The sequence below is a fragment of the Balaenoptera musculus genome, chromosome 7 (genome assembly GCF_009873245.2).
Source record: "Balaenoptera musculus isolate JJ_BM4_2016_0621 chromosome 7, mBalMus1.pri.v3, whole genome shotgun sequence".
Taxonomy (NCBI): Eukaryota; Metazoa; Chordata; class Mammalia; order Artiodactyla; family Balaenopteridae; genus Balaenoptera; species Balaenoptera musculus.
The window spans coordinates 78091408-78112360 of NC_045791.1; the positions used below are offsets into that span (position 1 = coordinate 78091408).

The 20953-nt window shown below is 38.2% G+C and overlaps 1 protein-coding gene across 6 annotated transcripts in view; it reads left to right on the plus strand.

Moving 5' to 3' along the window:
• The window catches only part of SPATS2L (spermatogenesis associated serine rich 2 like), a 167899-nt gene that overhangs the window by 110534 nt on the left and 36412 nt on the right, over nucleotides 1–20953 (plus strand). For 4 of the 6 annotated variants that reach the window (XM_036856993.1, XM_036856992.1, XM_036856995.1 and 1 more), the window contains 2 exons: nucleotides 1956–2202; nucleotides 19750–19956. In XM_036856993.1, the coding sequence (XP_036712888.1) occupies nucleotides 1956–2202; nucleotides 19750–19956 (454 nt within the window). The remainder of the gene's footprint in view (nucleotides 1–1955; nucleotides 2203–19749; nucleotides 19957–20953) is intronic. The other 2 variants (XM_036856996.1, XM_036856997.1) reach the window with 1 other exon arrangement.

Consider the following 20953-nt stretch of genomic DNA (forward strand, 5'->3'; position numbering starts at 1 on the left):
GATATTTAATAGAGGAAGAAAAAAAGAAAGCGCCTTAAAGCCATAGTAAGTAAGGGACCTGTTTTCCCTTCTTTCGAACCCTGACAGACTGACTGCTCCTTGAGAACAGAGCGGAGATTTTACTCTGCCCCTCTGAAGTTATTTTGCTTTCTTGTCTAGTCACACAGTCTCGACTTCTGGGCACACATGCGGTATGCAGCACACACACTGGCCTCTGTCTCCAGAACATGCCTTTCTGGTCTTGTGAGTGTTTACAGGCACTCACTAGCTCCAGTGAGGTGCTGCTTCCTTCTTGTTCTTGGCCTGTAACCTGTTTCGTGACTTTCACAAAAAGTCCGCTTCTCTTTTCAAAGTAACTGCCCCGCCCATTCCCACTATTCCCAGAGAAGCCTTGTGTTTTGGGAATCCCAGGATATACCCTTCCCACTGAGGGAAGATCACAGGCCTGTGGCACAGGGTTTAAACAAACACAAAAAAGCAGTACTGCTTTCCTAAAATCCCAAGATTACTGAAATTACTGGAATGATCCTTTCCTCCTTTTTCTCCTCCTAGCTTCATGGAGAATAGGAAGAATTATGAAAAATTTTTTTAACCTTTGTATGCCACCGTCTTTGACAATCTCTGCTTGTCTTTAATCATAGCTTCCCAGGCTTCTATGTGAGATGAAGACAATTTGCAGGTGATTGAAAGGCAGTATTTATACTTACCTGGAAGAATTTCAGATGTGTGGTTTGGGTATGAAATTTCTCTGATGTGAAAAATAGAGTAGATGGCAGCTGCAGACCCAACTCATTGCTAAGCCTCCCTCTTAGAGGTTCAGTGGGAAAACTCTCCCCGGCCCGGGAGACGCAGGGCTTGTGTGGGAATAAGTGCCCCTGGGCCTTCCTTCACTCAGTCAGTGCACTTCTCTCCCCTGGAGGAGCCCTTACTCAGGGGCATGATCGTGGCTTCAAAGGAGAAGAAGGAGAGTGGGGAGGAGAATCAAGAGAAAACTGTTTCTTTTTACTTCTTTTCCAAATGTGTTGAAGAACAAAGCCGGGCTGATGTTTAGCTGGTGGGACACTGATGCAACAGGCGGGACGGGGTCTGCCCTGATGGGCCCCATGTCTGTTCTCATTGGCTGAGGCCTGCACCAAGGTCTAAACATTTTCAATTATCTAGAATGCAGGGTTGTGTTATTTTGAACTAAATGTAATTGAAGTCTTGTAATGCCGTTCAGGTAGCAGCCGAGAGATCCAGATACAGCTAGCTGCACGATGCGAATCCAGGTGGACCCACGTGGGTTCGGCGTTCCTTTGTAGCAGTTGTCCACTCCAGCTTAAGTATTCATGGGGATGATTCCTGGACAGTGACAGCAAGCCAGGGATCTCCTGGTTGGTTGGTGCCTTTTCCTAGACCCAACCTGGACTTTGGGGATCTGACTCTACTTCCTCCTTTTGCAGGGACTTGCCTGCCTCTTTTGTACCAGGCCTCCCCCTGCCTCTCTTCCCCGCCCCCCAGAGGATCAGAACCTTAGTGTCCTCCCTGAGGCCCCCCCGCCATCGTCTCTTTAGGAAATGAGACCTCTTCTCCAATAACACAATAACTGAATTCAAGTTCTTCCAGGGCAGTTATCACAAGACTCTACTGTATGACCATTCAGATATGTAGCAACTCAAGGTGCTCAAATAACGTGTCAGCTATTGAAGCCGTTTCCTGCTGCTGTTTTCCTTTTAAAGAAAACTTTTTGTTTACTATGCTTACGAGGTAAAAGTTTATACAGCTCATTGTAGGGAAGAAGATATTTACATTAACTTGGGCAGTTAATAAAGACACAGGTGTTGTCACCCATTCTATTAGAAGAGCCAGAAAACAAAAAAAGGGGTAACATATCTTATTTTGGTCTCTTGGGTTCACCTTCTATTTCAAGGGTGTGAGCTGAATAATCTTATCTTCTCATTTGTTTCTCATTCTAGAACAATAAGAGAAAAAGAAGCAAGTCGAAGCAGCATCAAGGCAACAAAGATGCTAAAGACAAGGCAGAGAGGCCCGAAGCAGGGCCAGTGCCGCCACCGCCGCCAGAGATACAGAACGGCCACGTGAACGGCTGTGAGAAGGACAGCTCGTCCACTGATTCTGCCAGTGAAAAACCAGCCCTTGCCCCCCGTGAGAAAAAGATCTCAATACTCGAGGAACCTTCAAAGGCACTCCGCGGGGTCACAGGTCAGTTATTCTTAAGTAAAGTTGCTTAGGAAGACATAGAAGAAAAGGATGCCAAGGTACCCACTGGGACAGTCATTGCTACTGTTGATGTTGTTGGAAGGGAGAGATTGTTCTTTTATGGTGTCCACAGATTCAAGCGGTCTTCTCGCAGGATGGTGGGGGCGGGGAGGAAGGTGACAAGGCTAAAGAAGAAGTGTGCAATCTAGCCCTGCACTAAGTCAGAGGGTTTTTTTTATCTAAAAAGTATAGTTCTAGTCTGTATTGGGATCATCAGGAAAAAGAAAATTCCAGTTTAAAGAAATTTTCTTTGTGGACACTTTTGCTGGGATAAGGGAGGGATAATTGGTGACCAAAGGAAATGTTATTAAAGTGTAGGCCAAGTTATTTTAACTCCTGGTATTTTGTATTATGTGATAGAATATATATCCCAGGGTGTTAGAATCTGGAATGTTAATTACTTGTGCTATAGCTGTATATTCATTACTCAACAAAAGACTACTTAATCAACTGTATGACCTTGGGGGCATCATTTCATCTCTAGTGTCCCATTTCTTTTCTACAAAATGAGACAGCTGTACAGGAATCTACTAAATCAGTGGTCTTCAGTACTGTCTGACCCAATGCTCCATTTTTATATCAAATACTAAAATAAAATTCATAGATAATATAATCTACCTAGAAACAAAATGTCAATAATATAAAAACATAAGAAGTTCAAGAACAGCTAAAATAGAAGGCCTAATAAAGTGACCAGATGTTCACACCCAATTATAATGAATCATTTTGCACTTAAAAGAAGGGAAACAGTAGTCAACCGGGTAACATGAACACTGTTTCTTTATATGTGATATGTGAAGTAAGAACTAAATAAGTATATTTTTATGTAGACATGGGATCACTGTGAATTCAGCTGCTACAAATACAGACTGACAAGTGCTGATTGTCAACTCAAATAATGTGACTGCCCATGTGATTGGCCACGGGATTTTCCAAATGGTGAAAAACTCTTGGTAAAGTTCTGAACACCAAAGAGTACAATTTTCTCTTAATTTCCACAGTAGTTGAACCCTAGAAATCCAAGTAAACCCTGGAAGTACATAGGAAAACTGTACAAAAAATACTTGGGTTTACATGTCATGTGTCTAGGAGGATGTGAGAAAGTTCAGGTCACAGGGCAGTTCTTCGTTGTGTGGGATTCCTGTGATTGTGAGTCATTTAGCATCCTGCCCCCAACACCCACCTATACACAATCATTTAGATAAATTTTAAAAGTGCCCTGTTTTTCAAAATGCCTCCTAAGAAAAACCAAGGATGAATAAGACAGGGGCCCTACTTGAGAAGAGTTTAGTCTAGCAGAAAAGACAAGTGCAAACAGAAAAATCACATGGTAACCAGTATTGAATCAGGGATACCATGAGGAAGCATTAAATAACTGACACCATATGACACACAAGGAAGTTTTTTAATTGCTCACAAAGCTCTAATTTTCTTCCATAAACACATTACCTAACAACACTATTAATAGTGCTATAATTCAGATAATCCTTACTACACAATGATTTCTTAAAAACAAACAACGAAAATAACCTACTTCTATTTAGAATCTGGATTTTCCAGTAATCTTTTAATTCAGCTTTTCCTCTGCCACAATTTTGAGAATGTTTTGATTTATAGTCAGGGCAGGAGAAAGAAATTAAATAATCGAGTGGCACATTCCCAACTTTGCTTGTGATTTGCCTTCACACCAATTATTTCAAAATCTAATTACTCAAGTTGCTGTTGTGATATCAATCATACACTAAAAGCCCAGCACATATAGTTGTTCATTTACTTATAATTTATATCTTCTTCCTAAAACAACTTCACTAACTCTATCAAGTATATGACATTAGAGCAAATGCAGTATTGAACCGCTTCACTTCACAGTGGATAGCTGCCTTGAAAGTTAAGTACCCATCCGACGAGTTCTCTGTACCAGGGGGCTTTTGCGAACCCTATCATGAAACTTTTGGTGAAGAATACTTTATTGCACAAAGAGCCATCCCAATATCCCTTTGGTTTTATAAGCTTAGCATGAAGACATCGAGGTATGTCAGTATTGTTTGTTAATAACTAATAATACAAATCTATCACTCATGTAAATTTTTCTGTTAAAGGATAAAATGATGATAATGGAAGATTATTAGATGTTTTTGCAAAAGGAAGGGAATCCTCCTGGTTGACCATTCATCAGCAGCTCACTTACTGTGATCATAAATTTTAAAACGAGTTTATAACTAGTCAAGGTTTCCTTCCCAAAGATAATGAAGGTTCATCAGGAAGTTGATGCCAAAACTGCCAAATGACTCTGAAATGCTTATTCAGTCTATCAGAAATCCTGAGACCTCTGCTAGACATTTCACAGATGAGTGTTGGGCCTTGGGCATTCCACACCCCATTTTGAGTAGACCTTTGGAACTGAAAAGGATGGGAACGATTCCTTACTCCCCTCACTTTATAGCTGAGGAAACCAAGGCCCTTGGGTCGAGAAACTGAGAAGACCCACACCCGGGGCTAACTCTCTTTGGTTAGCAAAAGCCTGACTCAAATCGATGCAATTTTATGCACGTGTTCGAGAGTTATTGCTAAAACCACAGGCTCCCTTACTCCTAAAAGATGTATAATTGAAAAATTAGGAAAAGGTAATCATAACAAAGCTAGATGATATTCTGTACTTGAGTGAGTTCGAAGTATGAGCCTAAAAGAAATCTCCAGTCTGCTAGTGGTGGAGCATTTATCAAGCTTTCCAATAATGAAACTGCCTCAGGAAAGCCTGCTCTGAATGCCCAGCTGGGCAGCAGGCTGTGAACATGTGGAATGCATGTTTTATCTTTTTATAACACCTTGACATTCAAGATCTCTCTTTTTAAAAGTTTTAAAAGGATCATTTTCTGGTAGGAGAAAAGTTAGCTTTAAGATATATGCAGGTGGTTCCAGGGTGTTAGTGTGACTTCCCACATGAAAAATAACCACCCAAAGCATCATCGTTTCAGGCTGTATATATAGTACTGTCGAGTGGGACAACACTGCATGTCAGCATATAGCTTTGAAGTTGGGGAGTTTGATTTAAACTTAGTACAAAATTACTTTTTTAAGCCTTGGAGTAGTTTTTTCTGTATTTCAGAATTTTTAATAACAGCTCAAATTAGATCTTTTACATAATCCAATCAAGATCATCTGCGTCCAAGTACAAACTCAGACAAGGAGTAGATCAAGATTTAGTTTTACCAAATGTAATGCCAAGGATCATTTTTATTTCTAAGGCTCCATCTAAATGACTAAAGCACGTTATAACCTTAGGGTTCAGTCATCTTAAATATTGCCCCTGCTGTATTTTTCTTAAGGCTCAGATTGCTGAAATGTATAGGTGCTTATCACTGTACGGGCCAGAATAGGAATTCAGATTCCTGTGTTGTCTTTCTCCCTCTGGACACAATTCCCATCCAATAGGAAAGGAGCAGGATTATGGGCCACCAACTGGCTCTGTTGAGATAAACTTGGGGGCGGGGCTTTCCTTGTCTTCAGCTTCTCTTCCCAGCAGGCTTCCTTTATATCCTCTCATCTTGTCAAGCGTCCTGGGAAGCCAGCTCTTCTGTTACCTGTTACTTGTCTCAAACAGAAGGCCCCAGGCAGTGTTCACTGACCTCCACAAACCAGACTTCGCCGTCAGCCCTGTACTGGAGGACAAGAGCAGCTCCATCGTTTTACCTTTGCAGTGCAGATTCTGTGTTTGGCACGCCTCTGGCACAGACCTGCTTTCTCACTCTCTAGGTGAACTGAACCAAATGTGAGAGAAAGGGTCCTGTTATTTTAGAATGTTGGCTGCTTGTCCTTCATTTGTGCTTCTTATTAAAAAGCAACAACAACAACAGACTGTTTTACAATATTTTTATGGTGTGAGGTTCCCTATAGGATTTCCAAGCAGATTTTTTAATGCTGTTGTTGGCCCTAGCTACAAGATTATCTCCCCTGCTTTTCTAAACCCTATATTGGACCAGAGGATTAGAAAAGATCAACAAGAAAGCAGCTTGCCGAGAACATTAATAGAAAAGCCAAACGTGTATATTCCAGGATTTCAGCCGTGCCAGCTCTCAGATGGAAGCAACATAATATCATAGCTAAGAACCAGGGCTTTAGCATTAAACATGTTTGGATTCAAATCTTGGCCTTGTCACTTACTAGGTGTGTGACCCTGGACAAGCTGACCACTCTGCATCTCTATCTTCACCTCCAAAATATTCTACTTTACAAGATTGTGGTGAGCAGTAAATGAGATACATAAAGTGATCAGCACAGCATCTGGCACAAAGTCAACCCTCAAATCATTTCTTTATCTATCCAGGAAATATTTTAAGCATCTAACATGCGCCAGGAATTCTTCTAGAGGAAGTAAACAAAATTTAAAAGTTTTTGCCCTCATGGAGAGATGCATAGTAAAGCAGAATACAGCTGAATGATTATAGATTATAGTAGATGTTGTGAAGGCAGCAAGTAGGAGAAAGACTGGGGCAGGAAGGGAAGTGTGGGTAGCAACTTCAGATAAGGCCATACGTGACATGAGTGAATGAAGAGGAGACATGGACGCTGAGACATTGAGGCTGAGGACGCCCCCTGTTCACATTCTCTCACATCACGCTATCTTGGTCTGAACAGCCAATGTTTTATTTAAACTTTAATTAAGGATTATTTTAGCTGAAGCCCTTGTAGAGTTATAACCATTGGTTTTTAATTAAAGATATAGTACTTTATTAGTATATATAGCTGACATTAAGTACTGTCATGTGAACAGGCGTTTTGAAGCTTATATTTTAGAGCACATTTATCATTATTCTCACTCTATTATTTTGGCATCAGATCCTTGGTGTTAACTCTCGTTTGTAGTTGTGTGTTGTTCAGTCTCAACATCTACTTCCAGCAGCACTGTGTCTGAACTGTTCAGGTAGTATTAGAGGTGGCCTTACATTGTGTTTTCAATGGCTTAGGCCTCTGCTTCCTTTCTGTGTGTGTGATAAAGCAGAAAGAGATGGAGACAGACATAGGATGTATCGACCCGAGGACACAGGATATTAAAACCCCTCGGGTGTTTTTCTGTTACCTGGGTACGGTGAAATCCAGAGCCCTCTCCCTTCTCTTTCTCAGTTGAAAACTACTTTTGCTGCATCCTTACAGCAAAACCACAAACCTACTCATCTCTGAATAGCTGATACCTTCGTAACTTCCCACTCAAACCTTGTTACGGCAGTTTCAGTTAAAAACAGACTTAATTAAATGGAATGCACTCCTTGCAAAGAATAAAAGGCCTTCCCTTTGTTTTTCTTAATTTTGAACAAAGATCTAAATTGTTCTATCAAAATGCTATGAGAATTAAGCCTGTTTTTCAGAGAAATAAGTCTGCGAAACAAATCAAGTTAACATGCCTACCTTGTGTCATTGACAGCTTATTAATCCATCGACTTTGTTATCTATTATCTTTTAATGTAAATAAACCTGTAAAGGTATTAATGACGTATGGGACCTTGTAAAGACAATGTAAATTAAACTAAAAGATTGGTTTCCAATTAGAAAGTTTCCAGCTTTTATGCCCTCTGAGCTGATCAAGTCTTATAGAACGTGAATAAAATAATAAAGTCTATCTGTATTTGATAAAGAAGTTATGAAAAGGCAGAACTGACTGACATTATGTCTTCTGAATAAACCTGTTTTGGTCTCTGTTCCAAAGTTATTGGTTCCTCTGAATTGCTGTTAATTAGCCTGTCATGTAGAGATAGAAGGATGATGAAAAATGCAAATTAAGGTGTACAATAATTGTAATGTGAAAAGAGTTTTCCTGGGGGCCTCTGCTGCCCTAGGTGTCCACTCATTAATCTCCTGGCATTCACTCTGTTCCCCTCTAAATCATTCTCTATCCTGTAATCTTTTCAGATAACATATGTTTGAACTCTTAAGATAAAGACCAAAAGTCTTACCCTCTCCTGCAAGCCCAGCGTATTCTGGCCCCCGTGTCCCGTTCCAGCCTCATTGCACAGCATGTTCATTCTTGCTCTCTGCTTCAGCCGTACTGGTCTCCTCTGAGTCCCATGTACTGGCCGTGTATAGCAGTCAGGTTCAAGTCAGGAGACAGAAGCCACACTGGTTATTTGGATGGGAGGAATGTAATAGGAAGAATTGCTAACTAAAACTGTAGGAGGTAGCTAACTACTAAAAGGGGTAAGTAAGGACCCTCAGGGGTCTAGACGTGTCAAGAGAGCAGTTACTATCTCCAGGAAGGCTGGACAATAAAGGAACTAGGGCTGGGAGAGTCCCCCAGTCTAAAACTGAGACTGACCTCATCAAACAAGGTGTGTGGCTACCCAGAGGAACGAACACACATGCCGCCTTGCGGTGGCAAGAAATCTTGGCATAGGGCCTGGCCCAAGCTGTTCTGTAGAAGAAGCCCACCATTGCCATAGAGTGTAGATAGACTGGAACTGCGCAAAGCCACCATCAGGGCGGGGGAGCCAGGGAACATGGCATGAGAGTGCAGCTGGAGCTCCTCTGCATGGCTGCTGGCTCCTGTGGTGAATAATAATAATAATGAAGGACCAGAACCTAGACGGGAAGTGTATTTCTGTCTTCATCGCCTTGCGGGGCCCCTTTGTTGCCCTCTACTGACAAAGCTAACATTCTGCCAGTTGGCAAAAGAGAATTGTTTACAGGGTCCAGCTCCAGTATCACAGAGTAGGGCAAAGAAGAGTGGATTTGGAGTTGAGAGACAATAACTTGATAACTGCCTCAAATACTGTCTCTGCCTGGAATGTACTTGCCTGCCCTCTTCATCTGATTAGTTTTTCATGCAATTTCAGGTGAGCTTAGTTGTTACTTCCATGGAGAATTCATTCTTGATATCCCTAAGTCAAATACTCCAATTGAGGATTTCATATACTGTGTACTTTTCTTTCATAACACTTAACACAGCTGTAATTCTACATTTGTTTGTGTGGTGGTTTGATTTATATGTCTTCCTATGAGACTGCAAGTTCTATAAAGATTGGAACCACAAATGTCTTTCACCACTGTTGTGTTTTTGGCGTCTAGAACAATAACTGGACATGATAGGAACTCAAACAAGCCTTTTTCATGGTTGTATTGAATTATTAATGATAAAATATGTGGATAAGTGTAGGTTAATTAAAAAGTTTAAGTTGCTGTGCTGCTTTTTAAAGATAATTATGGATTTTGTATTTCTGGTTTTAAAAGGCATTTATATTAATTGGAGAGATATGAAAAATGCAGTAAGGTTTAAGGGGAAAAATATTCTACCTCCCAGAAAAAAATACTGTTAAATTCCATTTCAGAATGCTTTAAATGCACAGATATATAGGGGTTGTTTTTACAAATATTATATAGCGGGTGAACTTTTGTATTCTGCTTTTTACTTAACATGACATTCTAAACATTACCTCATCATTGTATGTTCTTTAAAAACATGACCTTAATGGCTGCAATTTGCCATGTTTATTTTAATTATTCCCAAAATGTTGTCCATGTGCATTGTTTCCATTTGTTTGCTATTATAAACGATGCTGTAGCAAACATTTCTTGTATATAAATCTTTATGAACAATTATGATTATTTCCTTGGCATATTTTCTTAGAAGCGGAATTATTGAGCTCAAAGGATATGGATATTTTTTAAGTGCTTAATATATTGCTGTCCAGAAAGATTGCACTAATCTCATTGTTTTTATTTGTAAAACTGATTAGTAGAAAGATGGAACATTTTTAAGATGTTTAATTTACATTTCTTCTTTCGTGAGTATTTAAGAACACTAAGATCAATGATTAAAGAACTACCAATTACTTTATTATTGGTTATCATAAAACACTATTGAATTCACTTAAGTATTGATACTTTTAAGAGAATGGTAATGCTTTAAGTAACACAGATATTAGCAATTTTAGGCATTATTTTATAACAACAAAATTAGTTTTTGTTTATCGGTTTTTTCTAGATAGAACTACTTTACAATACTAAGTTAATTGTCATCAAATGATGTGATTTACTGAAATTACATTTGTATAGGAGACTATGAAATCATCTTAACTCAATGGGTTAAAATAATTGTTTTAGAACTACTCTGTATTTAAGACATCCTTTAAATTTAGATTTGAATTCTGCATATACTTCCTTCAGTCTACTTTTAAGTACATGAGGCTTTCACTAAAAAGTAGAAGCTAAAGAGAAAAAGGAGTTTTCAGAAACTTTCAAATTGAACACATACATGGCTGTACATATATTATGAAAACCTTTGAATCTAAGTTCACGTATTTCTCCCAAAAGGAAGATTTGTTTTCTCTGGTGCTGTTAACAAAAAACAACCACCACAGTTCATGTTTTGCTCTGCAAAATAAATCAAGGCAAGGACAAGTCCAATATGTAAGTTGATACTGAGATTTAGTAACTGGAAAATTGATAGTTCTCAGTATTGGCAAGAGTTAAGTGTGAGAACAATTGCATGCATTACAGCTGAATGTCAGTGGGTCCAAGTGACTGGAAAATAATTTGGCAAAGCATATCAAGAATTTTTTAAGAAAAAGAAAGGCATGAATTTATATCTTCTTCATCATAAACCCCACTGAATTATAGTAAAGGATTTTTAAATATAGAAATCCACAATAATGAAGAAAAGGGAAAAGAGGGCCTCAATTTCTAGAGGAAGGAAAGTAGGTGGAAGAGGATTGACTGATGAAGCAGAGTATGGGAAGCTGCAGCATAGAATTCAGAGGGAGAGAGCTTTGGGAGGGAGGAGGCTGACTGCCTGTCAGAAAATGGGGAAACTCTGGATTTGGAGTCAGCAGATAGGATGTGGGGCAAACTTAAGAAAAGAAATATAAAACAGGGTAATTAAATAAAGGTATTTTAAGGAACAGTCTACTATCCCCTTACCTACTTCCATTCCAGCTTGTTTTATAAGATGCCTAACATTTGCCTTCAAGGCAAAAGGCAGGGTGGGGGGAGCAGAGAGTGATATGCTGGTATTTTAATGACTTATTAGAACAAACTACAAAACTCTTTAGAGGAAAATAACAAAATCCAATGTTTCTCAATGTGTCATCCACAATATTCAGTATCCAGTTTAAAAAATTACTAGACATGGGAAGAAGAAAATGTGACCTATAGTGAAGGAAAAGATTAGTCATAAGAAGCAGACCCATAGACAACCCAGATGTTGGAATCAGCAGATAAGGATTATAAATATGTTTTAAAATTTTACCAAAAAAAGGTGAAGAGAGGAGAATTTTAGGAGAGATAAAAAGAATAAAATGGAAATCCTAGAACTAAAAAGTACAATAACTGAATTTTTTTTTTTTTTTAAAGCACTTTTCTTTTTTATAGCTACTTTATTTATTTATTTTATTTTTTATTTTTTTGGTTGTGTTGGGTCTTCGGTTCATGCGAGGGCTTTCTCTAGTTGAGGCAAGTGGGGGCCACTCTTCATCGCGGTGCGGGGACCGCTCTTCATCGCGGTGCGCGGGCCTTTCACTATCGCGGCCCCTCCCGTTGCGGGGCACAGGCTCCAGACGCGCAGGCTCAGTAGTTGTGGCTCACGGGCCCAGCCGCTCCGTGGCATGTGGGATCTTCCCAGACCAGGGCTCGAACCCGCGTCCCCTGCATTAGCAGGCAGACTCTCAACCACTGCGCCACCAGGGAAGCCCCAATAACTGAATTTTTTTGAAAGTCATCAGATGCCTTTGGCAGCAATTTGGACAATAAAGACTAAAGGATCAGTGAACTTGAAGACAAGTCAGAAGAAATCATCCAAACTGAAGAACAGGGACTTCCCTGGAGGTCCAGTGGTTAAGACTCCACGCTTCCACTGCATGGGACATGGGTTCGATCCCTGGTCGGGGAACTAAGATTAATTAATTAATTAATTAAAAATAAAAATAAACAAACGGAAGAACAGAGAAAAAGATTAAAAGAAAAAACAAAACAGCAACAAAAAGCAGAGCCTCGGTGACTGAAGGGACAGTATCAAGCAGTCTCACAGATATGCAATAGGAATCTCAGAAGAAAAAAAGAAGAGAATGGAGGGAGGCCGCTTATGAAGAAACAATGGCCACAGTTTTTCCAAACTCAGCATAAAACAACAACCCACATATCCAAAAAGCTCAGCAAAATCCAAGCAGAGTAAATGATAGAAAATCACACCAAAGCATATCATAGTCAAACTGCTGAAAGTCAAAAGTGAAGACAAAAATCTTAAAAGCAGCCAGGGGAAAAAAAGACACATTGCAAACAGGAAACAACAAAAAGAATAAAGGTTGACTTCTCATCAGAAACAATATGGGCCAGAAAACTCTAGAATGAAATCTGTAATGTAATGGGAATAACTGCCAATACAGAATTGTATATCTACTGAAAATATCCTTCAAAAAGGACGATAAAGCTAAGATAATTTCAGATAAACAAAAGCTGAAAGAATTCATCAACAGCAGACTTGCACTACAAAACAAGCTGAAAGATATTCTTCAGGCTGAAAGTGAATGATACCAGATTGAAATTTGGATCTGCTGGAAGAAATGAAAACTACTGAAAATGGTAAATATATGGATAAAAAGAAAAGGTTTTTTTCCTCTTTTTTTTTTAAAAAAACAATTGACTGTGTAAAGCAAAAACAGTAACAATGTATTGTGAGGTTTACAACAAATATAGAGGTAAAATATATGACTATAAATATACAATTGACAGGAGTGGGTAAGTGGAATTATACTATCGTATGTTTGTTACATTACATATGAGGCAGTATAATATTGATTCAAAGGACACTGTAATAAATTAATGATACATACTGTAATCCTTGGAACAGTCTCCAAAGACAAAGAATGAAGAGGTATCACAAAAAAAGATAAGACTAACTATTACTTGAAAACAAATTCACCCAAAAGAAGTAAGGAAAAAGATCAAAGAAATAAAGAATAGACACAACTCAAAATGGTAAACATAACCCAGTAATACCAAAAATTACATTAAATGGAGATGGACTAAAAACTCGAATTAAAAAGCAGAGATTGGCAGCCTGGATAAAATAGCAAGACCCAACTATATGCTGATTACAAGAGATGCACTTTACATAGAAAGAGAGACAGGCCAAAAGTTAAAGGAGAAAGGAAAAGATATACTATCCAAAAGGTAAGCATAATAAAGTTGGTGAGGCTATATTAACACCAAAGAAGATTTCAATACAAGGAATATTACCAGAGATAATTAGTATCTTTTCATAATAATAAATTGATCAATTCCTTGTAAGACATACAACCCTAACTTTACATGCACCTAACAACAAAGCTTCCAGACCCGTGAAGCAGCAATTGATAGAACTAAAGAAAGGGAGAAATCCACAATAGTTATGGGTTTTATCACCATTTTCTTCGCAACTGATAGAGCAAGTATATTAAAAATCAGTAAGAGTGTAAAAGATTTGAACAATATTATCAACCAACTTGACCTAATTGACATTTGTAGTACACTACACCCAACAACTTCAAGAGTACATGGCATTTTCACCAAAATAGACCAATCACTGGACCATAAAATAAGTTTCAAAGCAAAATTTAAGTATTGAAATCTTTAGAGTATGCTCTTTGACCAAAAATAGAAGTAAATTAACAATTAATAGCAATAAGATATCTAGAAAATTTCCAAAAATTCAGAAGTTAATCAGCCTTCTAAATAATTCATTGGTCAGGAATTCCTTGGCGGTCCAGTGCTTAGGACTCCCGCTTTCATTGCTGAGGGCCCAGGTTCAATCCCTGGTCAGGGAACTAAGATCCCTCAAGCTACACTGTGCGGCCAAAATAAATAAATAAAAATAAATAAATAATCCATTGGTCAAAGAAAAAAATTCACAAGAGATACTAGAAAATATTTTGAACTACATCATAATGAAAATACAATAACCCAATTACCAATATCGGTAATGAAATTGACCCTGACCCCTCATTCATTTAAAGACTAACAACAAACAGGATATTATAAGCAACTTTATGCCAAAAAGTGAAATGGACAAATTTCTTAAAAAAATACGAATTACTAAAATGTACATAAGAAATAGAAAATTTGAATAACCTGAAACCTATCAAAGCAATTGGTAATTAAAATTACAGGCCCAGATTGCTTCACCAGTGAACTCTTAAAAACATTTAAGGAAGAAATAATAGCAATCTTTTTTTTTTTTTTTTTAGTCTTTATTTATTTATTTATTTATTTATTTATTTATTTATGGCTGTGTTGGGTCTTCGTTTCTGTGCGAGGGCTTTCTCTAGTTGTGGCAAGTGGGGGCCACTCTTCATCGCAGTGCACGGGCCTCTCACTATCGCGGCCTCTCTTGTTGCGGAGCACAGGCTCCAGACGCGCAGGCTCAGTAGTTGTGGCTCACGGGCCTAGTTGCTCCGCGGCATGTGGGATCTTCCCAGACCACGGCTCGAACCCGTGTCCCCTGCATTGGCAGGCAGATTCTCAACCACTGCGCCACCAGGGAAGCCCAATAATAGCAATCTTAAACATATTTTTATTTTCTGAAATAGTTTAGAAATAGAAGGAAGGGAGCACTTTTCAGCTCTTTTAATGAGGCCAGCATAACCTTATCAAAACCTGACAAAAATCATTACAAGATAAATTTAGGAACCATATTGCTCATGAGTAAAAGAGCAAAATCCTCAACAAAATATTAGCAAACTGAAGTAAGCAATATATAAACCCAAGATAATACACCATGACCAGGGTACTTTTTTCCAGGAATGCAACATTGATTTAACATTTAAAAACCAATCAATGTAATTTACTGCATTAACAAATCAAAGAGAACAACAGCATGATCATCTCAAATCACTTGACAAAATAAAAACTCCCAGAATATAAGAGAATTTACTGATAAACATATGAAAAATATGCTATACAGCTAATATAATACTTGATAATAAAATATTGAATGTAGTTTTCCTAAGATCAAGAACAATGCAAGGATGATTATTTGACAATGTACTAGGATTCCTACCCAGCCCAATAAGGCAAGGAAAGATTGGAAAGGAAGAAATTAAACTTCATTTACAGATGTCATTATTGCCCATGTAGAAAATTTTAAGAAAGCTACAAAACAAAACAAAACAAAAAACGAATAAGGAAAGTAGCAAGGTGTTTTAGGTTCAAGTTCAAATATATAAAAAGTTAATTTGTATTTCTGCATTCTAGCAACCAGCAGTTGGGAAATGAAATTTAAAAAAAATTATATGCAGTGACATTTTGCATGTCATCTAAAATACCTAGGAATAAATTTAACTAAAGATGCACAAGACACTAAAAACTTTAAAACAATGCTGAGACAAATTAAAGAAAACCTAAAAAAATGGGAAGATATATCACGTTCAGTGATCAAAAGATGCAAGATTGTTAAGATACCAGTTACCTCTAAATTGATTTATAGATTCAATGCAAAATCTCATCAGATTTTTTTTGTAGAAATACACATATTGAAATGCAAAGGGCCTAAGATCTTGAAACAGTCTTGAAAAAGAAGAGCAAAGTTGGAGGACATTCATTACCTGATATTAAGACTCATTATATAGTAACTAGTAAATAAGGTGGTGTGGTATTGGGGTGAGGAGAAACAGATCAGTGGAATAGAATAGAGTTCAGAAATAGAATACATATATACGGTCAATTGATTTTCAACAAAGGTGCCAAGACAGTACAGTGGGGAAAGGTCAACTCAGATTTATCATGCTGGAGTCTTATATTACTTTTTCAATTTTATATAATAGTTGTTAAGGGCAGAGAGACTATGTCCCGTTTACCTCCTCCCGTTTACCTCCTGTGAATTAGCCAAGACAAGCACATAGTGAGTGGGCACTCCATACAGGTCTGTTGAGTTAAATTGAATCAGAAACCAGAACCATACTCAAGAAGTTATATAAATATTGGGATTTGATAAGTATTTTTAATAAAAGGAAGGCTTAGGTAATAGATTCAAAAACACATAAGCTTCTAGGAGCAATTTTTTAAATACATGGACAAGGATTAAATTAGAATGTATACAATTTTTATTGAAATCTGGGCAGATGGGTGTTTCCAGAGAGAACTTCTCTTTCCAAGATGTAGCTACTTTGGTTCAAGTATTTGATGACTATAGGATAAAGACACAGCCAGAGACTCATATCAAACTAGGCTCCCTATAATTGGAAAGGCCCCAGGCATGCACAGTACCAAAGTAATGCTGATTCAATCATTCATGCATCCATTCAGTATTCATCATATACTCACAAGGCACCAAGCATGTAATGATGAACAAGATAATACATCACTGTCTCTACTTTTCTCATGTAGAAATTGCAGAGGATATTTTAAGGTTTCACTAAAATCAATACTCTCTTAGTCTAGAGAGACCAACAATCTCGTGCTTCTTTTGGTATATATTAGTGCTTTTCAATAGAAATATAATGTGAGCTATATATGTAATTTTAAATTTTCTAGTAGACACATTAAAAAAGTAAAAAAGAAGCAGGTGAATTAAATTGAGTAATATATCTTATCTAACAACATTCCCAAAATCATTTTGACATGTGATCAATTTTTTTTTAATTATCAAAGGAATATTTTTAATTCTTCTTTTTTTGTACTGAGTCTTCAAATTTCAGTGTGTAATTTACACTTACTTGATTCAGACAAGCCATATTTCGAGTGTTCAACAGCCACATGTGGCTAGTGGCTACCTTAATGCACAGTGATATGAATCAACTCCAAGTCAACTATAGTCTATTGAAGTTTACAAGTGGATTCCAGAAAGGTAGAAAACTGATGGTACTTCTAGCCCATAATGTTAGAGGAAAATCACTGTATCCAGGAAAGAACTCTGGTTATTCTGTTGCTAGAAATATCTCTGAACGCTGGTTATTCTGTTGCTAGAAATATCCGGATTTGTGGTCAAGATGAACCTAATTCTATTATGGTTCTATAACTCTCCACCAATTTTCATCTGAAAGAGTCCTAGAGTTTTACTGTATTTGGAGACCGATCTGTACAGCCAGTGTGCAAATATATCCAAGTAGTCTTTGAGAAGTCAGATCTTTCCAGCATTCAATGACCTCACCAATGAGACAGCTTTTCAGGACCTAAAAAAATACTACTACTCAAATTTCTCAATAAATAGTTTTTGGATGAATGATGAAATGAACCAGTAACCCACATATCAGTTCTCTGATACACAAACAAAATATTTTCAGCTCTAGGTTAATGAGCCCAAGCTCATTTGCGTGCTTGTCTTCCATTTAAAATGCTTTTGCATTCAACAGAATAATATTTTCCTCTGTTCTAAGGTCATAATTTCCACTAGGCTATAATAGAAATCCCCTTACTTTCAAGAATAACAGTAATTTACTATACTATGTACAATGAGCTGTATTTTAGATTCTCAATTTATAATATTTCATCAAGCCTGAATCTCAGCTATGATTTAGAGAGGGAGTGAGGTGGAACCAGCCTATACTTAATTACTTTTAACAAAACATTTATAGATTCATCATAAAATTCGTTTTTCGAGACTTCCCTGATGGTCCAGTGGTTAAGACTGCACGTTTCCACTGCAGTGGGGCACAGCTTCAATGCCTGGTCAGGGAACTAAGATTCCACATGCCACGGGGCACGGCCAAAAAAAAAAAAAAATTACTTTTTCATCTTTCACAGTAGAGTTTCTCCTGGTGGGTGGTACTACCTAGGTACCACCCATCTCCACCCCAACAGAAATACCTAGGAAGTTGAATCCTGGATCTACTTCTGAATCGAAATCTCTGGAGGAGGTGTTGGGGAATTTGCATTTGCAGTAAGTACTAGGGGAAAACTCATGCACACTAAAGTTTGACAACTACTGCTCTACAGGGAAGTTCCAAACTTTAGTATAACTAAAGATAAAATTGTATACTACCATTTAAATGTTTTATTACTGGAGGAAATGATGTTTTCAGTACTTATTTACTTTGTTCACCACCTGGGCTGAACATTTCATTGGATGCTGTAACGTCCCTTTAAGTAAATTTTAAAGGGCACTCAGTGTTCAGCCCATAAAAACATATGCTGTGCCTTTTTGATATATAGGTAGTAAATGATGGATTCAACTAAAGTCAAATTTACCCATCATAAATGGGCAAATGTCTAAAATCAAATTGAAGAGGACCAGATCGTATTCTTTTGTACTTTCCAAGTGTAGTCTCTGTAATGTTTGTGACAGTGTCAGGAAAGGTATTCTTTGTTTCTTGTTTTTTTCCTATGAAATCATTTTAAGAGTACTTTAATTCAGTCACAATTCTACAGATAGCTATTGAGCTAGACACAAGTACTGGAGCTTCAAAAACGAATATGATTTTAGCACCTGCCTTCAAGCGTGTCATAGCCTCTGCAAGGAAGGGACAGACATGGAAACCCTGTGTTAGAGTATAATGCACTAAGTTTTTACGAGGCACCACGGAGTAGAGAGAAGTGAGGCAGGGTGACTATCTGAAAGGGGGCTGGGCGTCACAGAGATGACATTGTGCTCTGTTTGGGTATAAGCTGCAGTTGGCTAGAGAAGTGCAGTCATTCCTACAGGGTCATCCAGACATCGGGAAGATCAGAAGGTCCCAAACCTGCACTCTTTCCACTACACCCAGCTTTCTCTAAGAACCTGACCTGCAAAAGCATGCCGGCTTCCCCTTTTCTCACACCCAAAACTCTCTTTGGTTGTGAGTAAGATGTTAATGGTGATACATTTCCTTTTCAGGCCACTAAGGTGCCATTTAATTCACTCCAGCAATAACTAAATAGGAACCTACCTTTAAAAGACGCCGAAAGCAATGCGCTGCTTAATTTATTGCCACATCTGTTAAAGCTCCAGAGAGAATCTGACTCCCTAGATTTTAAATATAGTTGAGTTACTGTGATGATGTTTCCTGATTTAATCCTTCCATAAATTAGATGAAATGATCATAGAACCTGTTGTCACTACATTCTTGCCCTATCTCCAGTCACTCTTCTGCCTTCATTAATTCTGAATAAAATACCACAAGACATTGATGTAGCACTTGGAGATGGGAGGGCTATGTTTTTATAGCCTCAATATGAAATCATACTTAAAGACGCCTAAGCCTTTACTGAATGGGGGAAAACAAACTGTTCACCTCATGTAAGGCTCCTAATGACCTTCCTGGGTGGTTATGGGTGAGGAAACTAAGGCTCAGAGATAAGTGGCTCGTCTGGGGTCACTCTGCAAGTAATTACTGGAGCCAAAACACCCACCCAGCTCTTGTAACTCCAAGTACAAGGTTCTTTCCAGTATATCCTTTCATCTCCTGGGGCATCTATTAAAACAGTTTCTTGACTTTGCAGTGAAAGGCACTATTGCCAACATGTAAACAAAAACAAAAATCGCGGCATCCCCCATCACTTTATCATCAGTGTTTTTAGTTTATCACTTCACAGTCATTATTTGGTGTTTTCTTACAGAAGGCAACAGACCACTGCAACAGAAACTATCCTTAGATGGGAACCCCAAACCTATACATGGAACACCAGAGGGGTCAGATGGCCTACACTGGTCAGCTGAGCAGCCTTGTAACCCAAGCAAGCCTAAGGCAAAAACTTCTCCTGTTAAGTCCAATGCCCCTGCAGCTCATCTTGAAATAAAGCCAGATGAGTTGGCAAAGAAAAGAGGTAAAGTGATTTCTTTTGCACAAATGATTCAACATATTTTGTACACACAGAGGAGTACCCGAATGACAGAACTTTCCAAAAGATGCTGCTTAGTGAAGAGAGATACACATGAAATTGCATTTCTTTCTGTGAGCCACATAGATTGAAAGCCAGATGTGATTCCTTCATTGTTAATTAAAGGTCTTGAATGTTTAAGTGGAATTATGTCCCCTTTTTCTGCCCCTCTGTGGCCGTTCTTCTCTTTGTAGGCATGGATAAATTTGCACCACAAATACTTTCTCCCCTTACATCCTATAAAGCAAATGTTAATGCAGGAACTCTTTTAGCAATGTGAAGGCTGAATGTTTCCCCAATATGTGAGTTTGTAAGTGCTGAACTTGCACTGAATGAAGATGAGTTTAGAGGCTGCTGTGTCTTCTTCTGATATGACCTTCCTCACGTAAATTCAGTTCTGTATTAGGACTTGCAGACAGTATACACTGAAAGAGGGTTTTATATTTGACACATTATATTTTTATCACTTTTTGAGCTTTGATATACTTTACACATAACTGGTATTAAAAATGAAAGGGGCTAAATCACTTCCTTTCTGACTGCCAGAAGATTAAATAATACTCTTCTCATTCAGCCTCAGTTGCATCTGATTTCCTTGGCTTGGGTTTGATTATACCTTCTCACTTTTCTTGAGAGAGATTTCTTTCTTCTAAGAAACATGCCCTTGTTGGGATAAGTACAATTTGCCTGTTTGCTCTGCACTGTCTGTAAACCCTAGCGACAGTTTCAGGAAATCAGGCAAGATTGGCACCCACAGAGCTGCTTTAAGTGCTGCTGCTATAATTACAGGCCTGGCTCAGGACTGATGGGGCCAGAGCCAGGTACCTGGCAGCGATGCTCTGTCCTCTCTCTAGCTCATTTGTACCTCTCTCAACCTCTCTGTCATTTTCCTCTTCCAAAAGCCCTGCTGGCTTTAAACCACGCAGAGTGGTGTCTATAGAGA